This window comes from Cryptomeria japonica, chromosome 5 (genome assembly GCF_030272615.1).
Source record: "Cryptomeria japonica chromosome 5, Sugi_1.0, whole genome shotgun sequence".
Classification (NCBI taxonomy): Eukaryota; Viridiplantae; Streptophyta; class Pinopsida; order Cupressales; family Cupressaceae; genus Cryptomeria; species Cryptomeria japonica.
This window is the reverse complement of record NC_081409.1, coordinates 796,729,115-796,756,110: the sequence shown is the minus strand read 5'-3', so window position 1 is coordinate 796,756,110 and position 26,996 is coordinate 796,729,115. Positions and strand designations below refer to the sequence as shown.

Here is a 26,996-nt window from a genome sequence, read left to right as displayed (position 1 = left end):
TGGAGAAAAAAGAAACCTTCAATCATTAAGTGTCAATTTAAGAGGTGTCATCCTAGACTTGTATATCCATATTGAATTGCAAAATTGATTTGAATTTCACATAAAAAAACTATCAATTTAAAAAAAAAAAAGTTTTTGAAAAACTTAAAAAAAAAACAGTTTTAAAAGACCATTATTAATTTATTGATAAAGTATCTTATATAAATACATAAATAACTTAATAATAATAATAAATATAATTATTATCAATATATCCTTGACACTTCCTTGTACTACAAGTCACTTAAAAAATAACGAGTCCCTGCCTACACCCACTATAAGTTTACTTATTCCGCTGCAACTCTCGACCTTTCTAGAGAGAACTGTAACAACTGTATGAATGTGAAATACAAGAGAAAGAGCAGGTGGAATTAGGGGAGCATATATTGAACAGCAAAAGAGAAAATCCACCAGGCAATCTCTGTGAGCTCAGCTATTTCAGGTATCAATCTTAGAAGATCTTTTTCTTCATTTTCTTTCTATTTTCTGAAATGGATGTATTTCAGTCCGTCGAAACTCTTAAGAGGTCACCGGGCTGTCAAGGGTGGAAAAATGTTTGGAACTTTCCACATCGAAGGAAGATTTTTAGTAAGATTAATATGAATTGGATGGGCGATTTTAACCTGGGACTTTCATTTTGGTTGCAAAAAACTCTGTGTTTAATATAAAAGAAAATAAAAATCCTGTTAATAACTCCCCATTTATTTAGTTAAAACCCAAAACAGAACCTTTGTAAGCCTGAAAAGCATTTACTGGTTCCAACATGCTTGTAGTTGTAGATTATTTTCCTTTTACATTCCTCACATTAAAAATTCCGTTTGAATCATACAATGCCTATTCTACATAATCCTCAGCAACTTCCAGTTTAGGAAAGGCGACCTCTCTCCACGCCCGCATCTTATGATGATCCTTATTTGTATAATACTGAAGTCCCTACTTAAAGGTCGAGATCATAAACGGACGTCTCTAAAGGTCGATTCTTCTCCTTTTAGTTGAGCCCTGCATCGTGAGAGGGTCTTTCTGATCCTGATATAACAATTGACGAGCAAAAAGAATATTATCATCATAGCATATTTTTTTCTCGCCAAAATAAAATTGAAGTGCCTAGTTCAGTGTTTAAGGACCTTTGGCCTCCTCTCTATTAGGTGGGTAGGCTAAAGGCCTTCATCCTATTGGATAGTTATCTTTTCTCCGCCTCCTTGAGTTTCTAAAAGGAAATCTTGCCCTAAAAGTCAATAGCATAAATGCCCTCATTACATCTGAATCTTGGAAGCCATTTTACTTTTGAAATTTGTTTCTGGTTTTCTTTGTATTTAATTCCTGGAAACTTCTAGAAGTTCTTAGAGAGGAGCTGGTAACGTTTGCAGCGAATTAAAATTTGTTTCCGGCACTTTTCAGCTTTTTTTGAGAAGTTAGTGGAAGTTTTCTCTGCTACAAATTAATGTTCTATATAGCTCTTCAATTTCCAATATTACTCCTACATATTCTGAGATGTTTCATAATTGCAGTACTGTTTTCAAGAATTTTCAGAAGTTTGTGCCACTTTTTATAATGATTTTTTTTGGGCGAAAAAGATATATTAATTTTTGAAGCTGAATCATTACATATAGATTTTCAAATTGCAATAGCTGTCAGTAAAATTCATAGAATCGAAAATCCACGGAGGTTTACTACAAATCTACCCCCACCAAGATTCAGAAATCACAAAATCGAAATTAAGACAACTAGAACACAAAATTTAAGTCTCAACCCAAATCATGATGGAGCAAAAGAAGTTGTGAGGAATGGGCTGAAGAAAGAGATACCCAATTTGTAATATTCTAGTTATAGTCAACGTTAGAAGCCCGTTTAGCCAAACAGTCAGCAACAACATTCCACTCTCAAGGAACATAAATAAAAGAGATGGAATCAAAATTTCTTGATCGGTGAAGAATTTGTTTCACATACAAATGCCAACCTTAAAGAAGATTGAGAGACTTTCCCATTATTCAATAGGAAAACCAAAACCATTGAATCCATTTCACAAATAATAGTTTTTAAAGCTAGATCATAGGATTTCTCCATTGCTACTAAGACAATTTGTGCCTTCATTTGATTATTTGTAGCAATTCCAATAACTGAAGAGAAAAAGAAGTGAACAAACATTGTACCATGTTGATTTTAATACTTTCAGATTAATATAAACTCAGAAATCAGAATTTAGTTTCTAACTAGGTTGATTAGCTGAAAGATTTAGAGATTTCTAGATTTAGGCATAACATAGAAATGAACAACAAAATAAGAACAAGACACGGTTACCCTGGGAAAACCTCCTAGGAGGAAAAACCCAGCCAGAAAAGATCCTCAGATTTGATTATGGATTATAGTCATATAATGATTACAACACTTATCTCAAGTACTTGAAGATGTTTGCACTTAGGGCTGATAAGGTCTTTAACAAGTCTGCAATTTCATAAGCATCAAGTCTTCAAGTCTGCCCCCTTTAACACATCAAATAACAATCAGGTCCACACCCTAGATCTGCATTTTATTGCATCTTAAGTCTGCACCTTTGCTTGAGACTGGATTGCAACCTTAGCACCTTGGACCTAGATCAGTTCGCCCTCCTTATGATGGTATTTGCACTTGAAATTCGCACCTTTAATGACAGATATAATTCGCTAATATTGCTCCTTCAAAGTTCGCCTTTAGGCAGATGTATGTTTCGCATAGAAGGATCTTGTGTGTGTATAATAATGTAAAGTTGTCATTTATTTATATGTGGAGCAAAGTCTTAGTTATGTCGGCTTTACTTTATAATTAACTTTTATTTATTAGTTTCCCTTTTAGTGAATTGCCTTGATGGAATAGGGTCGGCCCTATTTAGGAACACGTTGAGTGTGGCGTGAGGTTTAAGGAGTGCCGTGAGGTATAGGGCCCAACCCTACACGTTGAAGAAGGGGCCAGCCCTTTGGGCGGATTCCAATGTTGCCTAAGGCAATTGGAATCCGCCTATTCCTTCATAATTACAATCAACACTCCCTCTTAATTAGGGAGGAGAACATAACCATAATCTTCCATCTTGGACACAAGCAAAGAATAGATTACATAATCAGAATATTGTAGTCTTCCCATCTTGCACACAAGCATATAATGAAACTACATAATATAATCTTTCAGCTCACACACAAACATAGATTGGATCCACCTTACATTGCCCACAGAAGGTGGAGAGGATCTTTTCTACCATCTTACATTGCCTGCAGAGGATGGTTAACAATTACTCTTCTCCCTGAAAAGATTACAATACCACCTTACATTGCTCGCAGAGGGTGGTTTGATACAAACAAATCTATCACTGAGGTTGAGACTCCCTCTCAATCAGGGTTTCATTTTCCAAAACACTGAGTCTGTCCCTGAAGTACACAAACTTCACTTTGGACAGAGGCTTGGTAAGAATATCTACAACCTGCTCATCAGTGCTGACATACTTCAGCTGAATGGCGCCTCTTTGCACCATATCTCGAATGAAGTGATAATGAGTTTCCACATGTTTTGACTTGTCATGAAACACTGGATTGATAGACATTTTGATACAACTCTGATTATCACAATGAATAACTGTAGGATCCCAAGGTTGACCAAACAGCCTAGCAAGAAGCTTACGAAGCCACACTGCTTCTCTAGAAGTTACGCTTGCTGCAATATACTCAGCTTCAGCAGTACTTAGTGCAACTGAGGATTGTTTTGTGCAAGCCCAAGAGATCATTGCGGATCCTAAGCTAAAACAAATACCGGAATTGCTTTTCCTGTCTTTGACGCTTCCAGCCCAATCTGCATCTGAATAACTTTCCAAGGTTATTGAAGTGATACTTCAGCCCATAACCAACCGTGCCTCGCAAGTATCTTAGGATATGCTTGGCTGCAACAAGATGAACATGTTTGGGCATGCTCATGAACTGGCTGAGAGCATTCACTGCAAAACATATGTCTGGTCTAGTGTTAACTGGATACATCAGTGATCCAATCAACTGCCTGTACTCTAATGGATCTGCAAAATCAGAATTAGCTGCAAAAATGCTTAACTTCTTTAAATTAGATTCCATAGGAGTAGACATAGGTTTACAATCCATCATTCAAAATCTTTTCAAAATATCAATAGTATACTTTCCTTGACTTAGAAAAATTTCGTTAGACCTTTGCCATACTTCTAGACCTAGAAAATAATGCATTAGACCTAAGTCCTTCATTTCAAATTTTGAAGCTAGTTCTTTCTTACATCTAATGATAAGTTCATTTTTGCTATTAAGAAATAAATCATCCACATATAGAACTAGAATTAGCATTTCATCATTGGATAACTTAAAGTAGATGTTAGAGTCAGCATCATTTTTACAAAATCCTAAACTTAACAAGTATTTATCAATTCTTTCATACCAAGCATGAGGGGCCTGTTTGAGACCATACAGGGCTTTCTTCAATCTGCACACATGAGTTACTCTATCCTGAATCTCATATCCCTTAGGTTGTTCAATATAGACTTCTTTCTCAATGACACCATTAAGGAAGACAATCTTAACATCCATTTGATGTAGCTTCCAACCTTTAGCAACAACAATAGCTATTATAGTTCTAATAGAGGTATATCTAACATCAAGAGCAAATGTTTCTTCATAATCTATGCCTTCCTTTTGAGAAAAACCACGAGCTACAAATCTAGCCTTATATTTTTCAATACTACCATCATCATTATGATTAATTTTAAATAACCATTTAGAGGAAACAACAGATTTACCTTTGGGTCTGGGCACAATGTCCCAAACATCATTCTTGATGATTAATTGATACTCTTCATCCATAGCAAGCTTCCAGGCATGATGGTTTAAGGCTTCTTCAACATTGCAAGGTTCAGATTCAATGAGATTGCACATCAATGCAACGTAGTTGGAGAATACTTGAGGTCTCTTGGTTTCTCGGAAGGTGCCATTGGGAGCAACAAATCTTTCGGCTTTTTGAATGGTGTTTCTTACCCAAAGTGGCCTCTTTTTGGTAACAACAATGTCACTAGGTATGTTAGTGGGATTCATAGGCTCTGGTGGATCATTATGTTCTTCTTGAGGTGGAGGTTCAACAGGCTCCCTCTGAATCTCAGGGTTAGTATCAACATTCATATCTTGATTGTCATTAGCTTCATCAATAACAAAAGAACCTTTTGATTTCTTTAAAGCAATATCTTTTTCAAAAGTAACGTCCCTACTTACCTCAACATACCTTTGACCAGGAATATAGATCCCGAAGGCCTTGGAGGATTCACTATATCCGACTAGCATGCCTTTCTTCTCGAAGGGCTCCAACTTGGTTCGCTTTTCTTTGGGCACATGAACATAAACAAGACTTCCAAAAATTATGAGGTGACTGATGTCCGGTTTGGATCCTGTGAAGGCTTCTTCAGGAGTCATGTTCTTTAGAACACGGTGAGGACATCTATTTTGAATATATACCACTGTTCTAGAAGCCTCAACCCATAGAAAGGTCTGCAAATCTTGATCATGGATCATAGCCTTTGCAACCTCAACAATAGTTCTATTCTTCCTTTTAGCAACTCCGTTTTGCTGAGGATTGTATGGAACACAACATTCCCTCTTATTTCCTGACTCAACACAAAAATCATAAAAGCTACCGGAGGTGTATTCACCTCCATTGTCAGATCTTAAACATTTAATTCTTTTACCAGAGGAGTTTTCAGTCAATGCCTTAAACTCTTTAAATTTACTTAAGACTTCATCAGATTCTTTAGATTTCAGGAAGTAGCTCCAAGTTTTCCTAGAGAAATCATCTATGAAGATTACATAATAAAGAAATCCACTAGGAGATGCTATAGACATAGGACCACATAAATCAGAGTGAACAAGTTCTAGTTTATTTTTAGCTCTATTTTCACTTTTATGAAAAGGGCTTTTAACATTTTTACCTATAGCACAACCTTTGCAAGTTTTATCATGAATTTGACCGAGTTTAGGTATACCTTTGACTCTCTTTTCAAAGAGAGGGAAGTGCTTGATAGTGTAAGTGTCCAAGTCTTCTATGCCATAGCTCATAGGATTCGGGAGCCTCATTAATGAGGGCTTGAACAGGATTAGTAGAGAGCTTATATAAACTATCATATCTATTACCAATTACACGAGTAGATTTAAAACTAGATTTCTTAGGCCAAGCAAGTACTTTTCCCTCAGAAAATGCAATTTGATAACCTTATCTTCTAGAGCAGAAATAGAAATTAAGTTTCTTTTAATTCCAGGAACAAACAAGATGTCACTAAGGTGAAGTGAAATACCAGAATTTAAATTTAAAGTAGTGCCGAAACCGCTTACCGAATATCGAGCATTGTCACCAATTACCATGTTAAGATTGGTATCTTTTTCTACTAAGTCTGAAAGATGATCATGGTAGCCTGTGATGTGTTTGGAAGCACCACTATCAATCAACCATGTATTACTGTCTGTAGGTATGCTACTTGACAGGGCAGAGATGAATAAGAAGTCATCATTTTGTTCTGAGACTTCATTTAGGTTGGCTTCTGTTTGAGTAGGATCATTCTGACATTCTTTAGCATAGTGACCAAATTTGTCACATCTGAAACATCGAACACGAGAGATATCTCTTGGTTTCTTCCAAGAGTGTTGAGAACTAGGTGGTCTGAATTCTCTATTTCTCTTTGGATAATGCTTTTCCAATTTCCACCTTTCTTGCATCAGGCTGCAAGCATGTGTTGGTCATCTACATGAAGACTTTTGGTTTGCCTTCTTGTGATAAGGCGAGATTCTTTTTGAATGCAATCATTCTTAAGGCAATCAAGGGTAGGTAACTCAGTTCTACCACTTATGGTTTGAATAAAGGACTCCCATGAGTGTGGTAAACCATTTAGGGCAATCATGACAAGGTCCTTGTTTTCCATGTTATGTCCAATTGAACCTAGCTGATTCTTTAGTTTTGAAATTCTCATAAAATAGGAAATAATAGAATCTTCTTTTGACATTTTGATATTAAGTAGTTGCTGTCTTAAAGTAATTGCCCTACTGAGATTGTTAATTTCATAGGTACCTTGTAGATGACTGAACATTTCCCTTGTAGTAGTGAGTGAGACAATGGAGTTAACTAGGTGGTCTTTAACTAAATCATTGAGAAGCTTTCTGGCCTTGACAACATCTTTTTTGAATTGTTTTAGCTCAGTTGCATCCGTAGGTTCAGTTAGCTCTTTCGCTTCTATGAAGTGAAGAAGATCTTCTTCCTCTAGAGCCAACATGATTCGAACCTTCCATGCAGCAAAATTGAGATTTCCATCAAGCCTATCTTCAACTTTCAGCCCCATTGACTTGACCTGTGAATGAGACAACAATCTGGAAATAAAGTAGTACTAAATTCTAAAAAATCTGAAAGTTGATCTAGCCTATAGCTCTGATACTATGTTGATTTTAATACTTTCAGATTAATATAAACTCAGAAATCAACATTTAGTTTCTAACTAGGTTGATTAGCTGAAAGATTTAGAGATTTCTAGATTTAGGCATAACATAGAAATGAACAACAAAAATAAGAACAAGACACGGTTACCCTGGGAAAACCTCCTAGGAGGAAAAACCCAGCCAGAAAAGATTCTCAGATCTGATTATGGATTATAGTCATATAATGATTACAACACTTATCTCAAGTACTTGAAGATGTTTGCACTTAGAGTTGATAAAGTCTTTAACAAGTCTGCACTTTCATAATCATCAAGTCTTCAAGTCTGCCCCCTTTAACACATCAAACAGCAATCAGGTCCACACCCTAGATCTGCATTTTATTGCATCTTAAGTCTGCACCTTTGCTTGAGACTGGACTGCAACCTTAGCACCTTGGACCTAGATCAGTTCGCCCTCCTTATGATGGTATTTGCACTTGAAATTCGCACCTTTAATGACAGATATAATTCACTAATATTGCTCCTTCAAAGTTCACATTTAGGCAGATGTATGTTTCGCATTGAAGGATCTTGTGTGTGTATAATAGTGTGAAGTTGTCATTTATTTATATGTGGAGCAAAGTCTTAGTTATGTCGGCTTTACTTTATAATTAACTTTTATTTATTATTTTCCCTTTTAGTGAATTGCCTTGATGGAATAGGGTCGGCCCTATTTAGGAACACGTTGAGTGTGGCGCGAGGTTTAAGGAGTGCCGTGAGGTATAGGGCCCAACCCTACACGTTGAAGAAGGGGCCAACCCTTTGGGCGGATTCCAATGCTACCTAAGGCAATTGGAATCCGCCTATTCCTTCCTAATTACAATCAACATACCATCCCTTCCAATTCCACCAATCACTGCAACACCTAGATTGCCTTGTGAAGAAATATGTAAGGTTAAAAAATTCCTATGGAGGAGGAGACCATTTGCCAACTCTGATCACCTTTTTCAAAGATCTAATTTTAGAATTATGATTAGTGGGTATAGTTTCTTTCATTGAATCTAAAACCTTTTGCCAAATATACTCAATAAGACTTTGATAACCTTGGAAAATCCGATGATTTCTTTCTAGCCAAATTTTTCAAAGAATGAAAGTAGGACCTAAATAATTTCTTGCAGAGAAACGAGAATGGCTCGGACTTGCCCAAACTCGGCGAGTCCGGGTCAGAGTCATGCCTCCCGAGTTTGCAAAGCTCGGACTCGGACTCGGTTGAGTCCAGGAGGCAAAAGCGCCAGACTCGCCGAGTTTGGCGACCTAAAATCACCAAACTCGGCGAGTCCAATGCTTGAAACTCGGCCGCTGGCTGGGTTAAATAAAATGACAAAAAAAAACATTTTAAAAAGTTTTTTTAAAATGAATGATCTCGTCTTTGTTCGCTACAACTTCCATCTGAGAATGAGAAAAAATAGGGTTACAACATGTCAGCCAATAGAAAAATAACACCCGACGCCTTTATTAAATAATAAAAGTTGTTTTGGCCTTGCGGGGCGCTGCCCCTCGACCCTGCCCTGTGACCCCACCTTGGGGGCGCTGCCCCCAAACCCTCGTCGAAAAATATGGGGGGAAACTGCGTCGATAGAAGTAGGGAAAATTTAACCTCTGAGTCTGACACTGATTGGATCAACTAGGTAGATATAGAGGCTGAGACTGTAGCCATGGCAAAGGAGGAGCAGAGAGCACGACCACAGACAGGATATTCAGAGGCAGATAGTGACATAGATGTTCTTGATGTTGGTGAGCATGGCATGGTGTCATGGGGAGCGGCTATGGCTGTTGAATTATCTAGGACCTACCTTAGACGCCTTTGCAGGGGGTTGGAGCCGAAGGGTGCAGGCTCCTTTGAGCCATAGGCTTGTAGTTGTATTTACCTTTGGTATTTGTACGGAACATTTGATGATGATCTTATGATGACATGTATTTTTTATTCCATGAGTTTTGTAATATTGTATACATTTGATAATATTTATATATCTATGTTTGTTATTTCCTTCAGCTACAATTTGCATTTATGCTTATGTGATTGATGTATACTTGTGTATGTCATCAAATGAGCGGAGTTTGATGATGTTATTGTGTCTTTAAGGTGTATTCAATGAAGGGTGCATGAAACAAGTTTTAAATCTTTAAAAATCTCTAAATTTCTTGAGTTTTTCACTTTCCCGAGTCCAGCCGAGTCTGAAGCCAAGTCTGATTCCGAGTCCCGAGTCCAAGTCTGGGTCAGCCTTGCCGAGTTTGAGCCGAGTCTGAGTCTCGTTTCTTTGCCTAAATCCCAAGCCTCTAATAGAACAGAGGGTAAAGTAGGAGGTTAGCCCATACTAGCCCAAAATTCAGATATAGAATAAGCATGAAAAAAGGCTGATTCCAAATATGCTATCATTTCCTCCACAAGCCTGCAGAAAAAGAACACTGAAAGAAAAGATGAGACACACTCTCCTTGTTAACCCTACATAGAACAAATTTGGAAGGACCTTGGAAACCTTTTTTTGTATGTTGTCCCAAGTGAAACATTTATTATGGCTAAGAAGGCATATTAAAAAATTACACTTCAGCCAACTGTAAGAATTCTATAATTTTGCCATTAAGGTAAAGTTTCATACCAATTTCTCTTCTGCTATGAGAGCTGATAGCCACTCAGACTGAATAAACTCCCTTTAGATCAAACCCCCACGCAAGGGCATCAGCCTCTTCTAAAGAACAACAAGGTCAATTTGTCAAAATAGAACAAAGAGAAGCCTGATCATTTAAAATCACCCCCAACAGGCCAACAACCCAAACCCTTTTGAGAAGACTTGAAATTAGCAACTTTAGACCAGCTAGCTTCCAAAGAAAATCTTACTCAAATCAAGAAGATGAGGAAACGAGTGAACAATTGAAGGTTAAAGGTCCCAAGAGTTTGACCAAAAAAGAGCATTGTGTCCATAATTGATAATCCCAAAAGGACCTCATTTAACCAAAGATGCACCCTTGTTTATAGTATTCCAAATTATAGATCCTTTTCCAACCAAACTCATGCATGGAACCTCCTCAGCAACACACCAACTAAATATTTATGGCGAAGAATTTTAGCCCATAGTGTATTTTGATACTGACATATCTCCAAAAAAGTTTAGCTTCCAAAGCTTGGCTATTAAATTCTGAAAGTCTTAGACCAAGACCATCATTTTGCATAGGTCTACAAACACAATCCCAACTAAGTAGGCTCCACTTAAGAGAATCCAAATCTCCTGCCCAAAGAAATTACCAAGATAAAGAATCAAATTCCTTTAAGAAGGATTTGGAATCAAACAGCACCGGAAATCTATGGATAGGAAGAGTTTGTGAGACTGATTGAAGGAGTGCAAGACGACCAGCAAAAGTTAACCATTTAAAAGTCCAATGATTAATCTTCATTATTCTAAACCTATCTATAGATACTGACATATCTCCAAAAAAGTTTAGCTTCCAAAGCTTGGCTATTACATTCTGAAAGTCTTAGACCAAGACCATCATTTTGCATAGGTCTACAAACACAATCCCAACTAAGTAGGCTCCACGTAGGAGAATCCAAATCTCTTGCCCAAAGAAATTACCAAGATAAAGAATCAAATTCCTTTAAGAAGGATTTGGAATCAAACAGCACCGGAAATCTATAGATAGGAAGAGCTTGTGAGACTGATTGAAGGAGTGCAAGACGACCAACAAAAGTTAACCATTTAAAAGTCCAATGATTAATCTTCATTATTCTAAACCTATCATTGATCCACTTCTAGTGGAGACAATTATGAAGACCAACTGAAAGTGGAATTTCAAGACAAGTCAAAGGAAGTTGTCATATATCAAATCTTAGAATAGAAGCAATCCTTTGTTGAAACTCATTAAAGATACAAATATTAGACCTATGTGTTGATGTGTTTTTTATGCACATGCGAACACATAATAAAATACCATAAGTATCTTATTCTCTCTTGAACAAAATCCTTTGGATGCTGAAGATTTGCTTAAGGATCATTTGAGACGACTCCAAGGTTCATGAATGTAGGGTCACTACGTGTGGATAAGCTCTGTTGGTTGATGTGATTATACTGGAATCACAAGGAGACTTATATTCAAATGCCTGAATGCTTGATTTGTTGGAACTTAGGTCCTATCTACTCAATTGGAAGATAAAAAAGAGCAAAACAGGTAGGGTTGAGAGGGTCTATTCTAATCCTAAGAATGTAAGAATATAGATGAATGACTCGATGGAATCCTACCAAGCTAGTTCTCACCATCAAATTGAACAATTCGACACAAGCTCAGTGCAATCTTCTAAGGACGTTTCAAAGATGTTCGAACCAATTCCGCCAAACATTGATCACCATTCAAGTTAATGCATAAACAATGAGTGTAGGACGATTTGAGGTTAAGCTCATGTTATTCCAGTTGACCACACAAAGCATGCTCACAATCAGTAAGGGGATAGTGGTATGGACTAAGTGGATTCTACACGAATACATTCAACAAATTCTTCCATTCAATCTAATCAACATGAAAATAAATTGAGAAGTAGAACCATGAGGCTTGTTGAAATAACAAATTTCACCATAACTTCAATGAAAAGAGTATCTCATTTACAAGTCATACCAACAATTCTTCCTTCTCTTAATCTACTCTAATTGCTATTCTACTCACTAACCATCTATTTCTCTATTCACTATTAGCCAATTATTAACTATTAACCCTTTACAAATGAAGAGTTTGAGCTTTTATAGAGAGCTCATTTACAATGAATGGCCAGGATTGATCCTCCATCAATGGCCAAGATTTTACAATGGAAACCCTAATCAGGGTTTGTTACAACAAACTTCTCCTTAGCCAATGAGAAAATTACATTTCATGAGTGTGGACCAATAGATGTCTGGGGTAGGTACATTGGAGTTTGCGCCGTCACTAGTGAGTTAGGTAGATTGCATCTAGACATGCTAAAGTGGAACTTCTCTGATTGGTGGAGGTAGTGACTAGGATGACAACTAGGACGCCGCTTCAACTTGCACTTGTAGAGTTGACTTATCACCTTGAAGGGATGTTGAGAGATATCTCTTGATACTCAACATTATCTAGCTCGCTCAAAGTAGTGGTGATGGGAAGTATTGATGTAGCTAAGTCATTCTTTCATCTTCGGTTGCTTGCCTTGGAGTGATTGTATAACTTATCCTCAACATTCCTTTGATCTTTTCATGCCTCCAAGGTGTGGTGAGAATCGAGATCCTCTTAAGTATGCTCTGGTTGTAAATGAAGCCTTCTCTTTGCATGCTGGTGTAGATCTTTCTCTTGCATTAGTAAATGTTTATTGTGTAGTCATCTGCTTGTGCTCGTTCATGAAGTTTCCTTGAGGATGTCTTCCTTGTAACTTGATCTTGATATTGACATTCTCTCCTTGAGGTCCTTTCTCCAATCTTCCTCCAACTCGATCCTTTTGATTTCTTTCCTTGTTTCCTACAAAACAAACAAATGGACATCAAATTCTCATGATATATCAAAGTACATGCAATTTATTCAAATTGGGAGGTACTATACATATCTTGAAGGAATTTCGCTCTAGACCCTCTCTAAGGTACATGCCTCAAGAACTCGCTCTCAAACCTTTGGAAGGTACATGTCTTAGAAATTCGCTCTGGAAGGCTTGTGAGGTACACATTTTCACCAAATTCGCTCCAAGTTGTTTGCAAGGTACACAACTTCATAAATTTGCCCTAACTTGGAGGTGAGGTACATAATTGGGGAAATTCGCTCTAGGACCTTTATGAGGTACATGACCTAAAATCACATATTTCGCTCTCTGACCTTGATGAGGACAAGACCTAAAATCAAATTCGCTCACTATCCTTGATGAGGACAGGACTCATAATGTACAATTTTTGCTCCATGACCGCCTTAGGGACAAGACAAATAACACATTTCGCTCTAAGACCTTTGCAAGATACGCTTTTGTTAAATTGCTTCATTTGATTTGAGTGATCAAGGTCTTAACAAGTAGTTCGCTCTATGACCAGCCTAAGGACAGGCCCTAAAATGCATTTTGCTTTGTGTCCTCTCTAAGGACAAGACCTATAACATGTTTCGCTCTGAGTCCTTCATGAGGACAGGACCTAAAATCAAATTTGCTTGGTGATCGGCCTAAGGATAGGTTCAAAATGTGGATTCGGTCTATGTTCTTTCCAAGTTTGCTCAATGGCCAGCCTACGGACAAGGTCAAGACTATAAACATCTTCGCCCAATGTTTTTTGGAAGGACAGTCTTCAAAAGATGATTCGCTCAATGCCCCTTCTAGGGGCAGGACCTAAAACAAATTTCGCTCCTTGACCAAGGTAAGGACATGAATCAAGATTGCTCTAAGACCATGGTAAGGACAAGGCATAAGTTCGCTCTACGACTGCTCCAAGGACAAGACCTATAATGAACTTCACTCACCAACATCCTCTAAGTTTGATCAACCATCAACAAATTTCGCTTAACGTCCTTAGTAAGGACAAGACCCAAAGTGCAGTTCGCTCTTGGACTCTTCTAAAGACATGACAAAACTCGTTCCAAGAGACATACTTAAGTTCGGTCAACCATCAGCAAGGAGAAGACTGCAAGCAATTTCGCCCAATGTCACAGTCTTCAAAACATAATTCGCTCTATGTCCCTTCCAAGGACAAGCCTTATATGGAAAATTTGCTCTCTGTCCTTGATGAGGACAGGACCTATAGTTGCTTTGCTGGCTGACCTTTCTAAGGACAGCTCCAAATTCGCTCTTTGACCATGGCAAACACAGGCATGATTGTAAACCAAGTTCTCTCTTAGACTCATACTTAGGTTCGTTTTACCAGCAGTAAAGTCAAGGCATGCAGATCGCTTCATGTCCTTAAGGAGGATTTCGCTCTATGTCCTTAGTAAGGACAAGACCCAAAGTGCAGTTCGTTCTTGGACCAAGGTAAGGACAAAGTTAAGATGTGAGAATTTCGCTCACCGTCCTTTGGAAGGACAAGGATAAGATAGGTGAATTCGCTCAATGATCTTAGAAAGGATGGGACTCAAAGACAAAGTTCGCTCTTGACCCTTGGCAAGGTACGGGACCTAGGAGGACACTATGCATTCAACCAAGGTTTGATTTAGCAACTTGAAGCGTGACTGAATAGTACACAAAAACCCTAGGAATGATCTAAATAACCCCTAATCACTCAATTGATTTAACCTCCTTCACTCCACCTTGAGGAGATCCACCTGACTTAATGACCTTTGAGAAACTCAATCCCTTCAATGCAAAGTCTAATACACTAAAACGACAAACAACAAAACTAAAAGAGCTAACCCTAGAAAGCAAAAAGTGGGGGTCCCCATTTGCATTGGGGTGATGCGTGAATACCTCACAACACTATGCTCATTAATTTGTTGACTCGAAGCAATTAAATTCTTATCCAAAGCTTTGTTGAGAAATTACAAAAAGTATTGACACAAAGAATGATTACCAAGATATTTGTTATTAATAAAGGAGTGAAAATCTCCTTAAATAAGAGTTACAAATGATTTATTTGATAAGGATATGATCAAAAATTAAGAAAAGCATATGAAAACTAAAAGAATAAAGAATATTCCTAAAGTCTACCCAAACAACTTAATTGACCATTATAGCTAAATATTACAATTTTTAAATACCCTCCCTTAATGGTCAATTTATTAACTACGCCAAGCTTATCTTGAAATTTTACAAATATGTTAGGAATCAAAGACTTGGTAAGAATGGTTGGAGTCTAGTCCTCAGTTGGAACATACTCCAACATCATTGATCCATCTTCTACAACTTGCCTTATGAAATGACAATTAAGCTCCATATGTTTTGCACGCTTGTGGAAGACTAGATTCTTGGCCAATTTGAACATCCCTTGATTGTTACCAAACAAGGGTGAAGACCTTGTTTGAGACATTTGCATGTCGGAAAGCATCTTCAATAACCATACCGCCTCACATGCTGCTTTGACTATTCCCCGATACTCTACTTTTGTCGAGGAAAGAGCTACTGCCTGTTGCTTCTTGCTGGTCCATGTGACTGCATCCATACCAAGACTGAAAACATACCCAAAAGTGAATTTCCTATCATCAACAGAACCAGCCCAATTTGCATATATGATCCCAATCAATCGAGGATCTTTGCTTCTACTATATAGAATGCCAAAGTCAAATGTCCCTTTCACATATCTCAACACCCTCTTGGCTGCAATTGTAATGTTCCCTTTTGGGATATTCTTTAAAACAATAATATTCACTTAAAATATGATACTCATTTTAATACACACACAAACTCATATATATATATATATGTATGTATGTATGTATGTCAAAGTTGCATGGACATGGATATGGATACAAGTACGAATACGGTATGGTATACAGCCATTTTTGAAGAACCCCAATATGGATACGGCTGGATACGACATTCATGTAAAATACATACACATATATTTAACACAATTTTCTAAGTTATTGGAGGAGATTTTCATTACTTTAAAAGCAATATAGACACATAATTGCTACATAAAAAATTATAAGTTGATTTAATAATTTAGAATATGCAAAAATAGTAGAGTTGCATTGGAAGATAACCCCAAAAATGGGTCACGGAAACAAAAAAACATTTCATTTGTCTTTCTCATTTGGTGTATGTTTTGTTTATACCAAATTTTTTTTTTGAAAATGCAGGAATGAAGTTTTTTAAATTAAATTTAGAAAGATTTATGTCAAATTTTTTAAAAATCAAATCATCTAGTATCCAGCTTTTTGGGCATGCTTGGGTATAGTATCAGATACGTATCTGGGCCGTATCGGATACGTATCCGTTTTGGATACGGGGATACGTGCAACCAGGGAGGGACAAAGGAGTTTCCAGCTACTCTGATGTATGTATGTATGTATTTATTAAAACTATTGTCATATACACACACACATATGTATAGGTCAATAAGTCATAGCACAATACCCAAAGGTCAAATTGTAAATTCTTCGAATTTTTTTTGCAAATCTGCTGAATTAAGGACCCCATCCCTAACTCAACAGTGACAATACCAAGGACCCCATCCCTAGCATGACAAAGGTACGAAAAGACCCTGCCCCGCCAAACCTTAGCTCACCCAATGAGCCTGGACCCTGTTTGGTTTCCAAATACTACCTAGAATTCAAAACTGATTTCTTGATGTATATGGTGTACTATTGCTGAATAATATTTCTTGATGGATTGACAATCAGTCCCTTGAATATTATTTGAATGCTTTATGAATGACTCTTGAATGAATTTACAAAGTTATATGTATTGCTGAGTATATTTTTTGTATTTCTGACATGAATCGATGATCTGATTTGTTTTTATTCCTTTTAGATGATTGTTAATTGATGTTGAATTGATTGATATTTGAATGATTGATGTAAGCATGGTTATTTGATTGATTGCTGGTTTGTTCTCTTGATTCCTTATTTCTAAATTGATGTTGGATGGATGATTGAATGATTTCCTTTGATTTGATGATTGGATGTATTGGTGAGCAATGATTTTTTAGATTGATTCATGAAGGGATTTCTGATTATGTATATAGCTAAATGAATTGATATTAGATGATGAATTTCCTGAATTTATATGCTTAATTGATACTCAAATTGATATATTGAATTTATTTTTGATGATTTTTGGAATTCATGAACCCTTCTTATTTAATCACTGCCCTTGTTAATCTTAATTAATTAATATTCTAAAGAAATTGCAGGGTTTAAGAGTAAATGGGCCACATTTAAGAGAGGGTCGGCTGCTTTCCAAGAAACCACCTATTTATTAGACGGTCGACTACCTTGGGTGGTTTAATTGGCCTATTAAAAAGTGTTGTCTACTGTCGCCCAAAATTAGCAGTGGTTAAATTTTAGCAGAAATAATTTTTAATTTTGAAAGATCTTAGGCGAGCACATTACAACAACCCAATGTTTTGCCTTAGCTGTTGTCATGAATTGAGAAACGTAACTGACATTATAGCTCAAGTGAGGTCTAATGGCTGTAAGATAGATAAGGTCGCCTACTAGTTATCTGAATGTTGACTCATTGATCACCTTTGAGTCTGTTTTGGCTGAAAGCTTAGCCCTTTCTCAATAGGTGTAGACGAGATCTTGCAATCTGTCATTCTAAACTTGTCTAGCAAACTCTTGGCATATTTATATTGAGAAATAAAAATACCTCTGCTTGTCTGCCAAACCTTTACACCTAGGCAATAATATAGGAGGCCTAAGTCTGTCATGTCAAAAGCCTTGCTCAAATCCCATTTGATTTGCTCAATCAAATGTGCCTCACTATCTCTTATGATGATAACATTCACATATATAACTAGAAGGATGATGCCATTGCCTACACCTTTGATGTACAAGTTAGGATTTGGAGGACTTCCCTAAAACCCTTTTTATCAAAATGCCTGTCAATCTTTATGTACAATGCTTTGAGTGTCTGCTTTAGGCCATAAAGAGCCTTTGTCAGTTTGCATACTTGATGCTCCTTTCTTGCAAGTTGATACTTGAGGTTGAGTCCTGTACACTTCTTCCTCTAAGTCACCATTGAGGAAGGCACTCTTTACATCCATTTGATGGACTTTCCAGCCAAATTGTGTTGCCATGGACAAAACCAATTGGATGGTGCTATCTTCACTGTAGGAGCAAAGGTCTCCTCATAATCAATACCTTCTTTTTGCTAGAATCCTTTAGCCACCAACCGTTCTTTGTACTTGTCAAGTGTACCATCAAATATGTACTTGACTTGTACGCCCATTTGCAGCCCCCTAGTGGAAAAGATCTAAAAGAATCCAAGTTGTATTCTTCATAAGATTTTGATGTTTGACTTCCATGGCCTTTCCCATTCAAGTTTACCTTTTGCCTCTGCAAAATCTTGGGGTTCATAAGCACTCTGAATGTTAGCCATAAGAGTAAAGTTAACTGTGTTGTTGTTGCTCTTGCCTCTAGATGATTTACCATTGATTTTTCATCATCTCGAACATCACCAATGAGTTTTTCCCACCACTTAGGCTTATTTGAAGAAAACTTTTCATCAAAATTAGCCTGGTCATTATGACTTGGGCTGCTTGGTTTTATATCATCTAGATGCTGATCTAGGCTTGTCTATGAGATTGCACATGTTCAAAACCATCAAAGTCCCCTCCTTCAGTTGTAGCTAATGGAAGATAGACACCTAAATCTGTAGCCTTTAGAGGTCGATCTTTAGAAACCTTGATGTTAGAAGATATTTGAAAAGGCCCAACTTCTGCATCGATCACCGCATCCTTAATGAATGCCAAATGGTCAGTGTCTACATGAATTAGCTTGTAGGCTATCACTATACATTGCGAGCATTAATTGTTGACTCTTGGAGTCTAGTTTGATTCACTTGGCATCTAGAATTTGGGGTCTTCTCTTTCATTGCTTGCGTTCGAGACCTATTGAGAAGGTTCATTGCAGTGTAAACTGCCTCTGCCCAAAACTTCTTTGGAGCACTTAGGTTCTGCAACATGCACCGGGCTATCTTTGTAATAGTACAGTTCCTCCTCTTAACTATGCCATTTGGCTAAGGGCTATAAGGTGTTCTCAATTGGCATTTGATACTGTGTTTAGTATAAAAGTCCATGAATTCATTTGAATAGAATTCACCCCCATTAGTAGACCTAAGAGTTATGATTGCAAATTCTAACTCTTTTTCTATTAATGACTTGAACTTCTAAAATTATTTAAACATTTATGATTTTTCTTTTAGGAAAAATACCCGCATTTTCCTACTGTAATTATCTACAAACAAGAGAAAATATTTGGCACTAGTGACCAATGGTGTGTTCCTTGGTCCACATGTATCCATGTGAGCTAGTTGAAGGATTTTTTGTGCTCTCCAAGCTTGTCCTTCTGAAAATGGATTTCTATGCTGCTTCTTTGCCTAACAAGCTCCACAAACACCCCGTATCTATTGCTGGATCTCAAGAAAAACTTCAACCATATTCTCTTGAGCCAAGTGAGAGAGATAAGAAAGATTGAGATGCCCATTGGCTGTTGCCAAAGAGTACTGATAGCAAATTAATTCTTTGCAGCCAATGCGTGCTCTTAAACCTCTCCACAAGCCGATATAAACCATGATCTTCTATACCAAGTGTAATGGTTTTCTTGGACTCCTTGTCAACAATATGGCACTTGTGTGTGCTGAAAATGATGTCCAACTTGGGGTAGTGGCCCATAACCTGACTTACTGAGAGTAGATTGAGCTCCATTCTCGGAACATAGTACACATTGAGGAAAATAAGAGATGTCCCTTAAGAGTTTATTTGAACATTGCCTTTGCCAACAATTGTATGCTTCTCACCACCACCGAAGATCACTGAATCTAAGGAAGCCATATACTCAATGACCAATCCTTCATGTGTGAAAATGGTCTAGATTCTCCAAAATTGATGTACAACACATAGGACTTGGAGTGATATGCTGGTCATTTGGCCATAAAAGCATAGAAGGTTGAGTCCTTTTGCTTAGAATGCTTTGCAACATGAGCCTTTGGTGGATGCCCTCCTTGGTTGAATTTTTTCTCAGCCAATCTCTTTCTGTAGTACTTCTTCATGTGACCAATTTTACCACAATAATGACATGTGATAGTCTTCAAATGCTTCAAAGTATCTTCATTTTGTCCCTAACCTTTCTTTTGAGGCCACTTGCCTTTCTCCTTATCCTTGGCTACAAAGGCTTGTCTGAGAGTAGGTGAATCACTATCTCTACCAAACTACTTCCATATGTTTTGCTACAAGAGTTTGTTGCACAAATCATCGAATTATGGGTCAACATTGGTAGACATGATGTTGAGTGTTTCTATGAAATGCTCATAAAATTGTGGCAAGCTTTTCTACATTATAACCACCATGTCTTCTTCCATCATGCAACTAATAGATGCTAATTGATCATGAATGTCTTTGATCTTCATCAAATAATCCTACAAAGATGTCTTCTTGTCCATCATGATTGGGAATAACACATTCTTCAAGAAGGAGGCCCTCTCCCTTATTTGATGTCTCATGTAGATCTCAGAGTTTTTCCAAATCTCTATAGAATATTTTCTTGAGGAATCTCCTAAAGCATTTCATTAGTTATTGATAATATAATGAGCATAACGACTTCATGATTATGCTTATCAAACTTGGCTTGGTCTATACCCACAACCATTGGCTAGGTCTCAGCCTTGAGTACGATCTGGTCAAGATACCTATATTTGAAGATTGTGAGATCCTTTATTTGTAGGTAATATTATTTGTGCCAATGAACTTGTTGTGACGTTTTCACACATCACCCCATTGCAAATGGGGAGCCCCACTTTTTTGCCTTTTAGGGTAGGTGTTTTGCTTAGATTGCCTTGGTTTGGTAATTTCCTAGTGTTTGCCTCTGCTTATGAGAGGGTTTTTGAATTTTGAATAGGATCATGTGTTTAAAATGTCAAATTGTTAAGTGTGATCCTAAATTTTTCCTAAGTGTAGGGGTTGCAACAAGTTTTAAATTTGAGCGTAAATTTGCCTAAGTGTTGCAAGTTGGTGATATTTTTGTGCCTAAGTATCAAGAGGTCCTTTAGGGGTTATTTTCTCTCTCCTAGGAGGTTATTTAAGTCAAATTTGCACTTTATCTTGATGGAATTCCTTTTCTCGCCCAAATTTTTATAAATTTGGCTAAGTACCGATGCGTAATGATGAAATTTGAAGGGTCCAGATGATTTTGAGTGGAAAAATCATTAAACTCCCGATGAAAATCCATGTTCTAATGGTCAAAAGGTCAAAAATCTTGATGGGAGGTATTTTTCCCCCAACATTTCCGATGACCCATGGTTTTCCCCCACTCAAAATCTTGATGGGAGGTGAATTTCCCCCAAATTTCCGATGGGCCCTGTTTTTCCCCCTTTCATTATCCTGATGGAGGGTGATTTTCCACCAGGAGGGCAAAATTTGTCAAGCGTTGGAAATTTTCCTGATCAAGGTCGAATTTCCCTAGGAATTATTTATGAAGTTTTATGCGGATGAAATTGCCTATCCAGATGAAGGTCGATTTTCCCCCCAGTTAATTGATGAGCAAGTTTGATGGATTTTAATGCGGATAATTGCCCTAATGTGTGGCGAATTTCCCCCCGGTATGTGTTATGATGATATTTGATCTGGATAATCTTCTAGATAGGGATCGATTTTCCCCAAGTGACAAGTGAGAGAATTTTCATCTAGATTTTTATCCAGATATGGGATGTTTTTCCCCCAACTGGCCAAATTTGAAATATTTTTAATGCAAGTGGCCAAATTTAATTGTTTTGCATTCGATAATGATTATTTTATTATAAAAAACAATTATTTAATGATTTGCAATGATCATTTATTAATTAATTATTTTCCAAATGCAAATCGATTTTCCCAGGCAGGCTATAAAGACAATGTTTTATCCCACATTGCTTGTGTGGTGAAGTTTCAAGGTGAAAATGTGTTAAGTATGTCTGCCTAGCATTAAAATAATATTATGAGTGTTGATTGTGATAGTCAGGTGGCAGATTGAAGGCAAGTTAGAGGTTTCCCAGCTAGGCGATTTTGCCCAAGTGTCCATTGGACACCATTTTTGGAAGCTAAGTTGCAGATTTGAAGAGTTTGTTTGTCCAATCAGCCCTAGGCGTTGCCATTGAGGAAAGCTACAACAAGTATGGGTGGTTGATTAAGCCACATTTTCTACGAACTTAAGGTGGCGCCATGACTGGGGAGGCTGCGATTTTGTTTGTGAGGCAGATTGTGCCACATTTTGGGCAAATTTGGAGGTATTGTTGTGCTCCATTGATGTTTGGGGGCTGCCATTACACTCAGATCAGATTTTGATGCCATTGCTGGAAGTGATTTGAACACCATTGTTGGCTGAAGTGTGCATTTCCAGATTTAATTTTTCACTCCCAGCCATCACACACTTAGGCGATTTTGTTGGGAAGCTATTTTGGAGTGGTTTGGAGACACTTTTTCAGAGTTCACCATTGTTGTTGTAGGTCTGAAGCTTCATTTTCAGACTTGTCTTTAGATTTATTCTTTATTTCCAGCCACCTCTATACTTGGGAAATTTTACTTGTGCATCATCCTTATGAGTTTTTTGGGCATTTGGTGGAGCCTCCATTGCTGATCTAAGTCTGAAACACTTTCAGATTTGTCTTCAGACTTAGATATTCATTACCAGCCCTTTATTTGTGCCCAGATTTGACAAACTTCACTTTGGGAAGGTAAAATCCATCAATTACAAGTGTTTCTTATGACTGCGACAAGTTTAAATGACTGATTTATTGAAGTTGTAGGTTGTCTTTAGACATTGGGCAGCCATTGTTGGACCTTGGAAGGGTGTCTTCAGACTTTAAGAACTAAAAATCAGATTTTTCCACACCCTTTTCCAAGCATTGTGGTATTACTTCCGGGCACCATTTTTGACATTTTTCTAAGTATACCAGGTTGTCTTCAAACTGAAAGTTCATTTCTGGCCACATAGTTATGCCAAGGCGTGACCATTTTTTAGCTTAGAAAGGTGAAACAACTTAAGTGCAAGCATGTGACATGGCTGTAACCACTTCCAGCCATTGATATTCATCATTTTCAGTGTGTCTTCAGACTTTTTGGAGCTATTTTCAGACCTTCAAAGGGTGTATTCAAACTTAAGAATCATAAAATCGGACTTCAATACACCATTTTCTAAGTATTTTCAAACATTGGAGGGCATATTCAGACTCAATCCTCATAAAATCAGACTTTTATTACAACTTTGATATAAAAAATCAGTCACTTTCTGAGTGTTTTCAGACCTCCAAGTGATATTTCCAGACTTGGACATACAATTTTGGGCTCTAAATACTTAATTTTCCGAGTTTATAAGGGTGTCTTCAGACTTATTTATTGCAATCAGACTTATCCTGTCTGGAAATCAGGTTTTCTTCAGGAGAGTTTTCTTGATCTCAATCCAGACCTTTACATTTTCCAAAATTGGTGTTACAATTAACCTAAGATTAACTATCACGAGTTGGGACAAATGTCAAGAACAAAGTCTTGATGGTGTCCAGATTTCCACTCCATCATCATTAATGACATTCGAGACGAGCAATTTTGTTTGACTTTGACTCTCATGTGAACTCTCAATTTAACACAAATGTTATATATTAAGGTTTTATAATCTATATATGCATGTTTTATCAAATATTAATGTTATCATATGAATATTTAAAATTTCCCTATTTTTTATATAGCCATCCCCAAAAATGGCTTGAAAAATCGGAGACTTGAAAATGTGTCCCTCCATCCCCCCATCCTGAAAACTCAGGGTAATATAGGGTTTATCTGATAAGGATAAGATTGACAACTAAGAAAAGCAGATGACAACTAAAAGAATAAAGAATATTCCTAAAGTGTATCCTAACAACTTAATGGACCATTATAACTAAATATTACAATATTATTTTAATATGAAATTGGTGGCCTCAAAGATAGTAGCAACACCTACTAAAGCATTATCATCTATGAATTGAAGATGAGAATGAGAATCAAGATCTGTAGTTACTTGCCATTTAGATATGTTTTCCTTACATTCCTTGTTTCCCACCTTTTCCTTAAGAAGTCTATGCAATGCTTTTGCTCTTTCCTTAAGCATCGCTACTTTCAGATACTCACGTTTTCAAAAATTTCTAGTACGGAAGCCCCTGAGCTATTGTTCAGTGGTAAAGAAGGGGGAATTCATGACAGCTGGTCATGGGGCCGAATTTCCTTTGCCATTGGCTGTTGATCCAGTGGGCCCCACCTCCCTGTTAGTTTCTCTGTAGCTGTTGCTTGGCAGCTGTACTTCAGGAGGACACACTCCAAATACAGCGCAACATTCAGTTTTGAGTTTTAAGTTTTAGCTTTTCATATCTTTCTCTTTCCATTTCTTACATTTTTAGGATTCTAAATTCTGAGAGAAGCTGCTATTCATATTTTAGAAGAAGGCGTTTTTCTGATTTAGCTTTTCAAAATTATCTCTCCTAGCCTAGGCACTCCACTGAGATGGGGATTTTCATTGTAAACCCTCTCCTATAAAAAAGATCTAGTTCACTCCAATGAAATAAAAAAGATAGAGTGGACAAAGAGTGCATATTTGAGTGCTGAACTAGTGGAGTGTAATTTTTTCAGTTATAATAAAAAGATAGATACAGTTTTGAGAGTTCAGATTTGTGAGTATTTGTTCATATTTTCAGCAGTATGTGTTTGTAGATTACCATGCTCAGATCAGCTGTTTTGATTGGATTTTTTTTTTAAACTATGTTAACGCATAATAGCTTCGGTAAGATAAACGATTGAATGAGAGATAAATGAAGTCTCTCATTCAATCATTTATCATATCAATAACTATGATAAAACCTTCAAGAAATTAATTCTTCTTTGATAGCTATTCTGCTCTTGCATATAATCAACCGATCCATTTATCTTGTTCATGTTCATCGATTAGTAAATATCGTATTTAATGTATATCGATTAATATATATGATGATAAATAAATGACTGAAGGAAAACTCCGATTAAAGTATCGGGTTGCATATAATATCGGGTTGTATTATAAAGACCACTGACAGTTATCGGTGTGCTAAGCCTACACCGATAATTATCGGGTGTTAAGGCTAACACACCGATAACTATCGGTTGCTAGTCGCTAGCAGTTAGCACATGCCATCGGTTGCAATACACCGATCCGTATTAATGTGAAAGCATAGTGTTAGTTAGCATAAACAAAGAGGCACGACCAAGTGGTGTCTTGATCGGTCATGACTGATCAAGGCATCACTTGACCTTGCCCCATTTGTTTTATACTTATATTGAGTGGCATTCGTGAGAAAGGACATAGAAATCATAAAATGCTCCTCTCACGATTCATCATATAAGTAGACAATCAGATTCATCGTATAAGTAGACAATACATAGATCAATAAAATATAACTAGAATATATCTTGCATATTGAATTGAGAATTGAACAACATTTACAAACTACTTTGCAGTTAGTGTGAATTTTCTGAGTGCAGAAACTGCTTACTATGGTCAGAAAATTTAACTTCCCCACAAAAAGAAGCATATACGTAACAAAACACAAGAGTTTTCAAGTAGTCATTCATTTGTTCTTGATTGTTATTTTAAGCCATGTTTTGTAGGAGCTACTATGGGAACTCTAAATTTTGTAGTTTTACATCTGCATATATAATGAAATGCAAAATCAGCTTTCCTATTCTTGTTCTTTCTTTAGTGTCAATTTTCTTCATCTAGTTGGGTTTTCTTTCAAATGGTATGTGATGGATTTTATCTTATTTGTTTTGTAGGTCAAGACACAGTACAATCTAGCAGTCAACCATGGCCAAGCATCATCCTGATCTCATTATGTGCAGAAAGCAGCCAGGAATTGCTATAGGTCGACTTTGTGAGAAATGTGATGGTAAATGTGTAATTTGTGATTCTTATGTGCGACCTTGTACCCTTGTTCGAGTTTGTGATGAATGCAACTACGGATCCTACCAGGGAAGGTGTGTGATTTGTGGTGGATTAGGTATTTCTGATGCATATTACTGCAAGGAATGCACCCAACAGGAGAAAGATAGGGATGGATGCCCAAAAATAGTCAATCTTGGAAGTGCAAAAACAGATCTATTTTATGAACGGAAGAAATATGGTTTCAAGAAGAGATAGTAGCAGGGGTTTTTTTGAGTATCTATTCATTGATCATTGCAGTACATGCTTTATTTTAATTATCTAGCCTGTACACTGGAATACTTGTATTTTTTCTTTAAAAAGAGTTGTACATGGAGGTACACTAAATGAACTTGTTGGCGATATGGTGTAATCATCCAAAGCTTATTTAGTTTTGAGAATGGTGTCTTACTATGTGTTGAAACTTGAAATGCTTTTTCTCATATTTCCAGATAGGATTTGTATTTGTTGTATGAAATTACACGTTCTTATGGATTTTGTGTTTGTCACTCTCTGTGCTTATACTGCTTGCAGATGCTGCGACATAATATGTATCAAGAAAATTGTCAATAATCTTTGATCATGATAATGCGCAAGTTCAAACTTGATTCATCTTTCTTTCAAGTAACCTTTATAGGATGGATAAGAAAGGTTGGAAATTAGCCCATCTTAATGTTTAGTATCTTTTAGCGACTTATTTAGAGGTGTCAGAAAGTGTGAAAACCATACATTGTGTTTAATAAAAGAATTGTGATTCAGCACATCTGAATGAGAAAGTGACAGGGATATGCAATAATTGGGTGACAAAGTGTGACTAATGCAAAACTATCAGCAAACTTGGTTCTGACATTTCATCTGGTAAGATTGTACAGGTTTCAGGGATTAAGTTTCATTGTAAGCATCTCATTGATTTTCTATGTAGGATTTCTTTATATGGAATTGTATAGTTTCTGAGTTAAATTTT

The 26,996-nt window shown here is 36.9% G+C and overlaps 1 protein-coding gene across 1 annotated transcript; it reads left to right on the top strand.

The window, feature by feature from the left end:
• Positions 1-289: 289 nt before the first annotated feature.
• On the top strand, positions 290-26,525 carry LOC131074475 (PHD finger-like domain-containing protein 5A). Its single transcript, XM_058011096.2, has 2 exons — positions 290-481; positions 25,888-26,525. Exon 2 carries the CDS (start codon positions 25,919-25,921, stop codon positions 26,249-26,251), a length of 333 nt encoding a protein of 110 aa, XP_057867079.1. The 5' UTR covers positions 290-481; positions 25,888-25,918; the 3' UTR covers positions 26,252-26,525.
• The last annotated feature ends 471 nt before the right edge of the window (positions 26,526-26,996 follow it).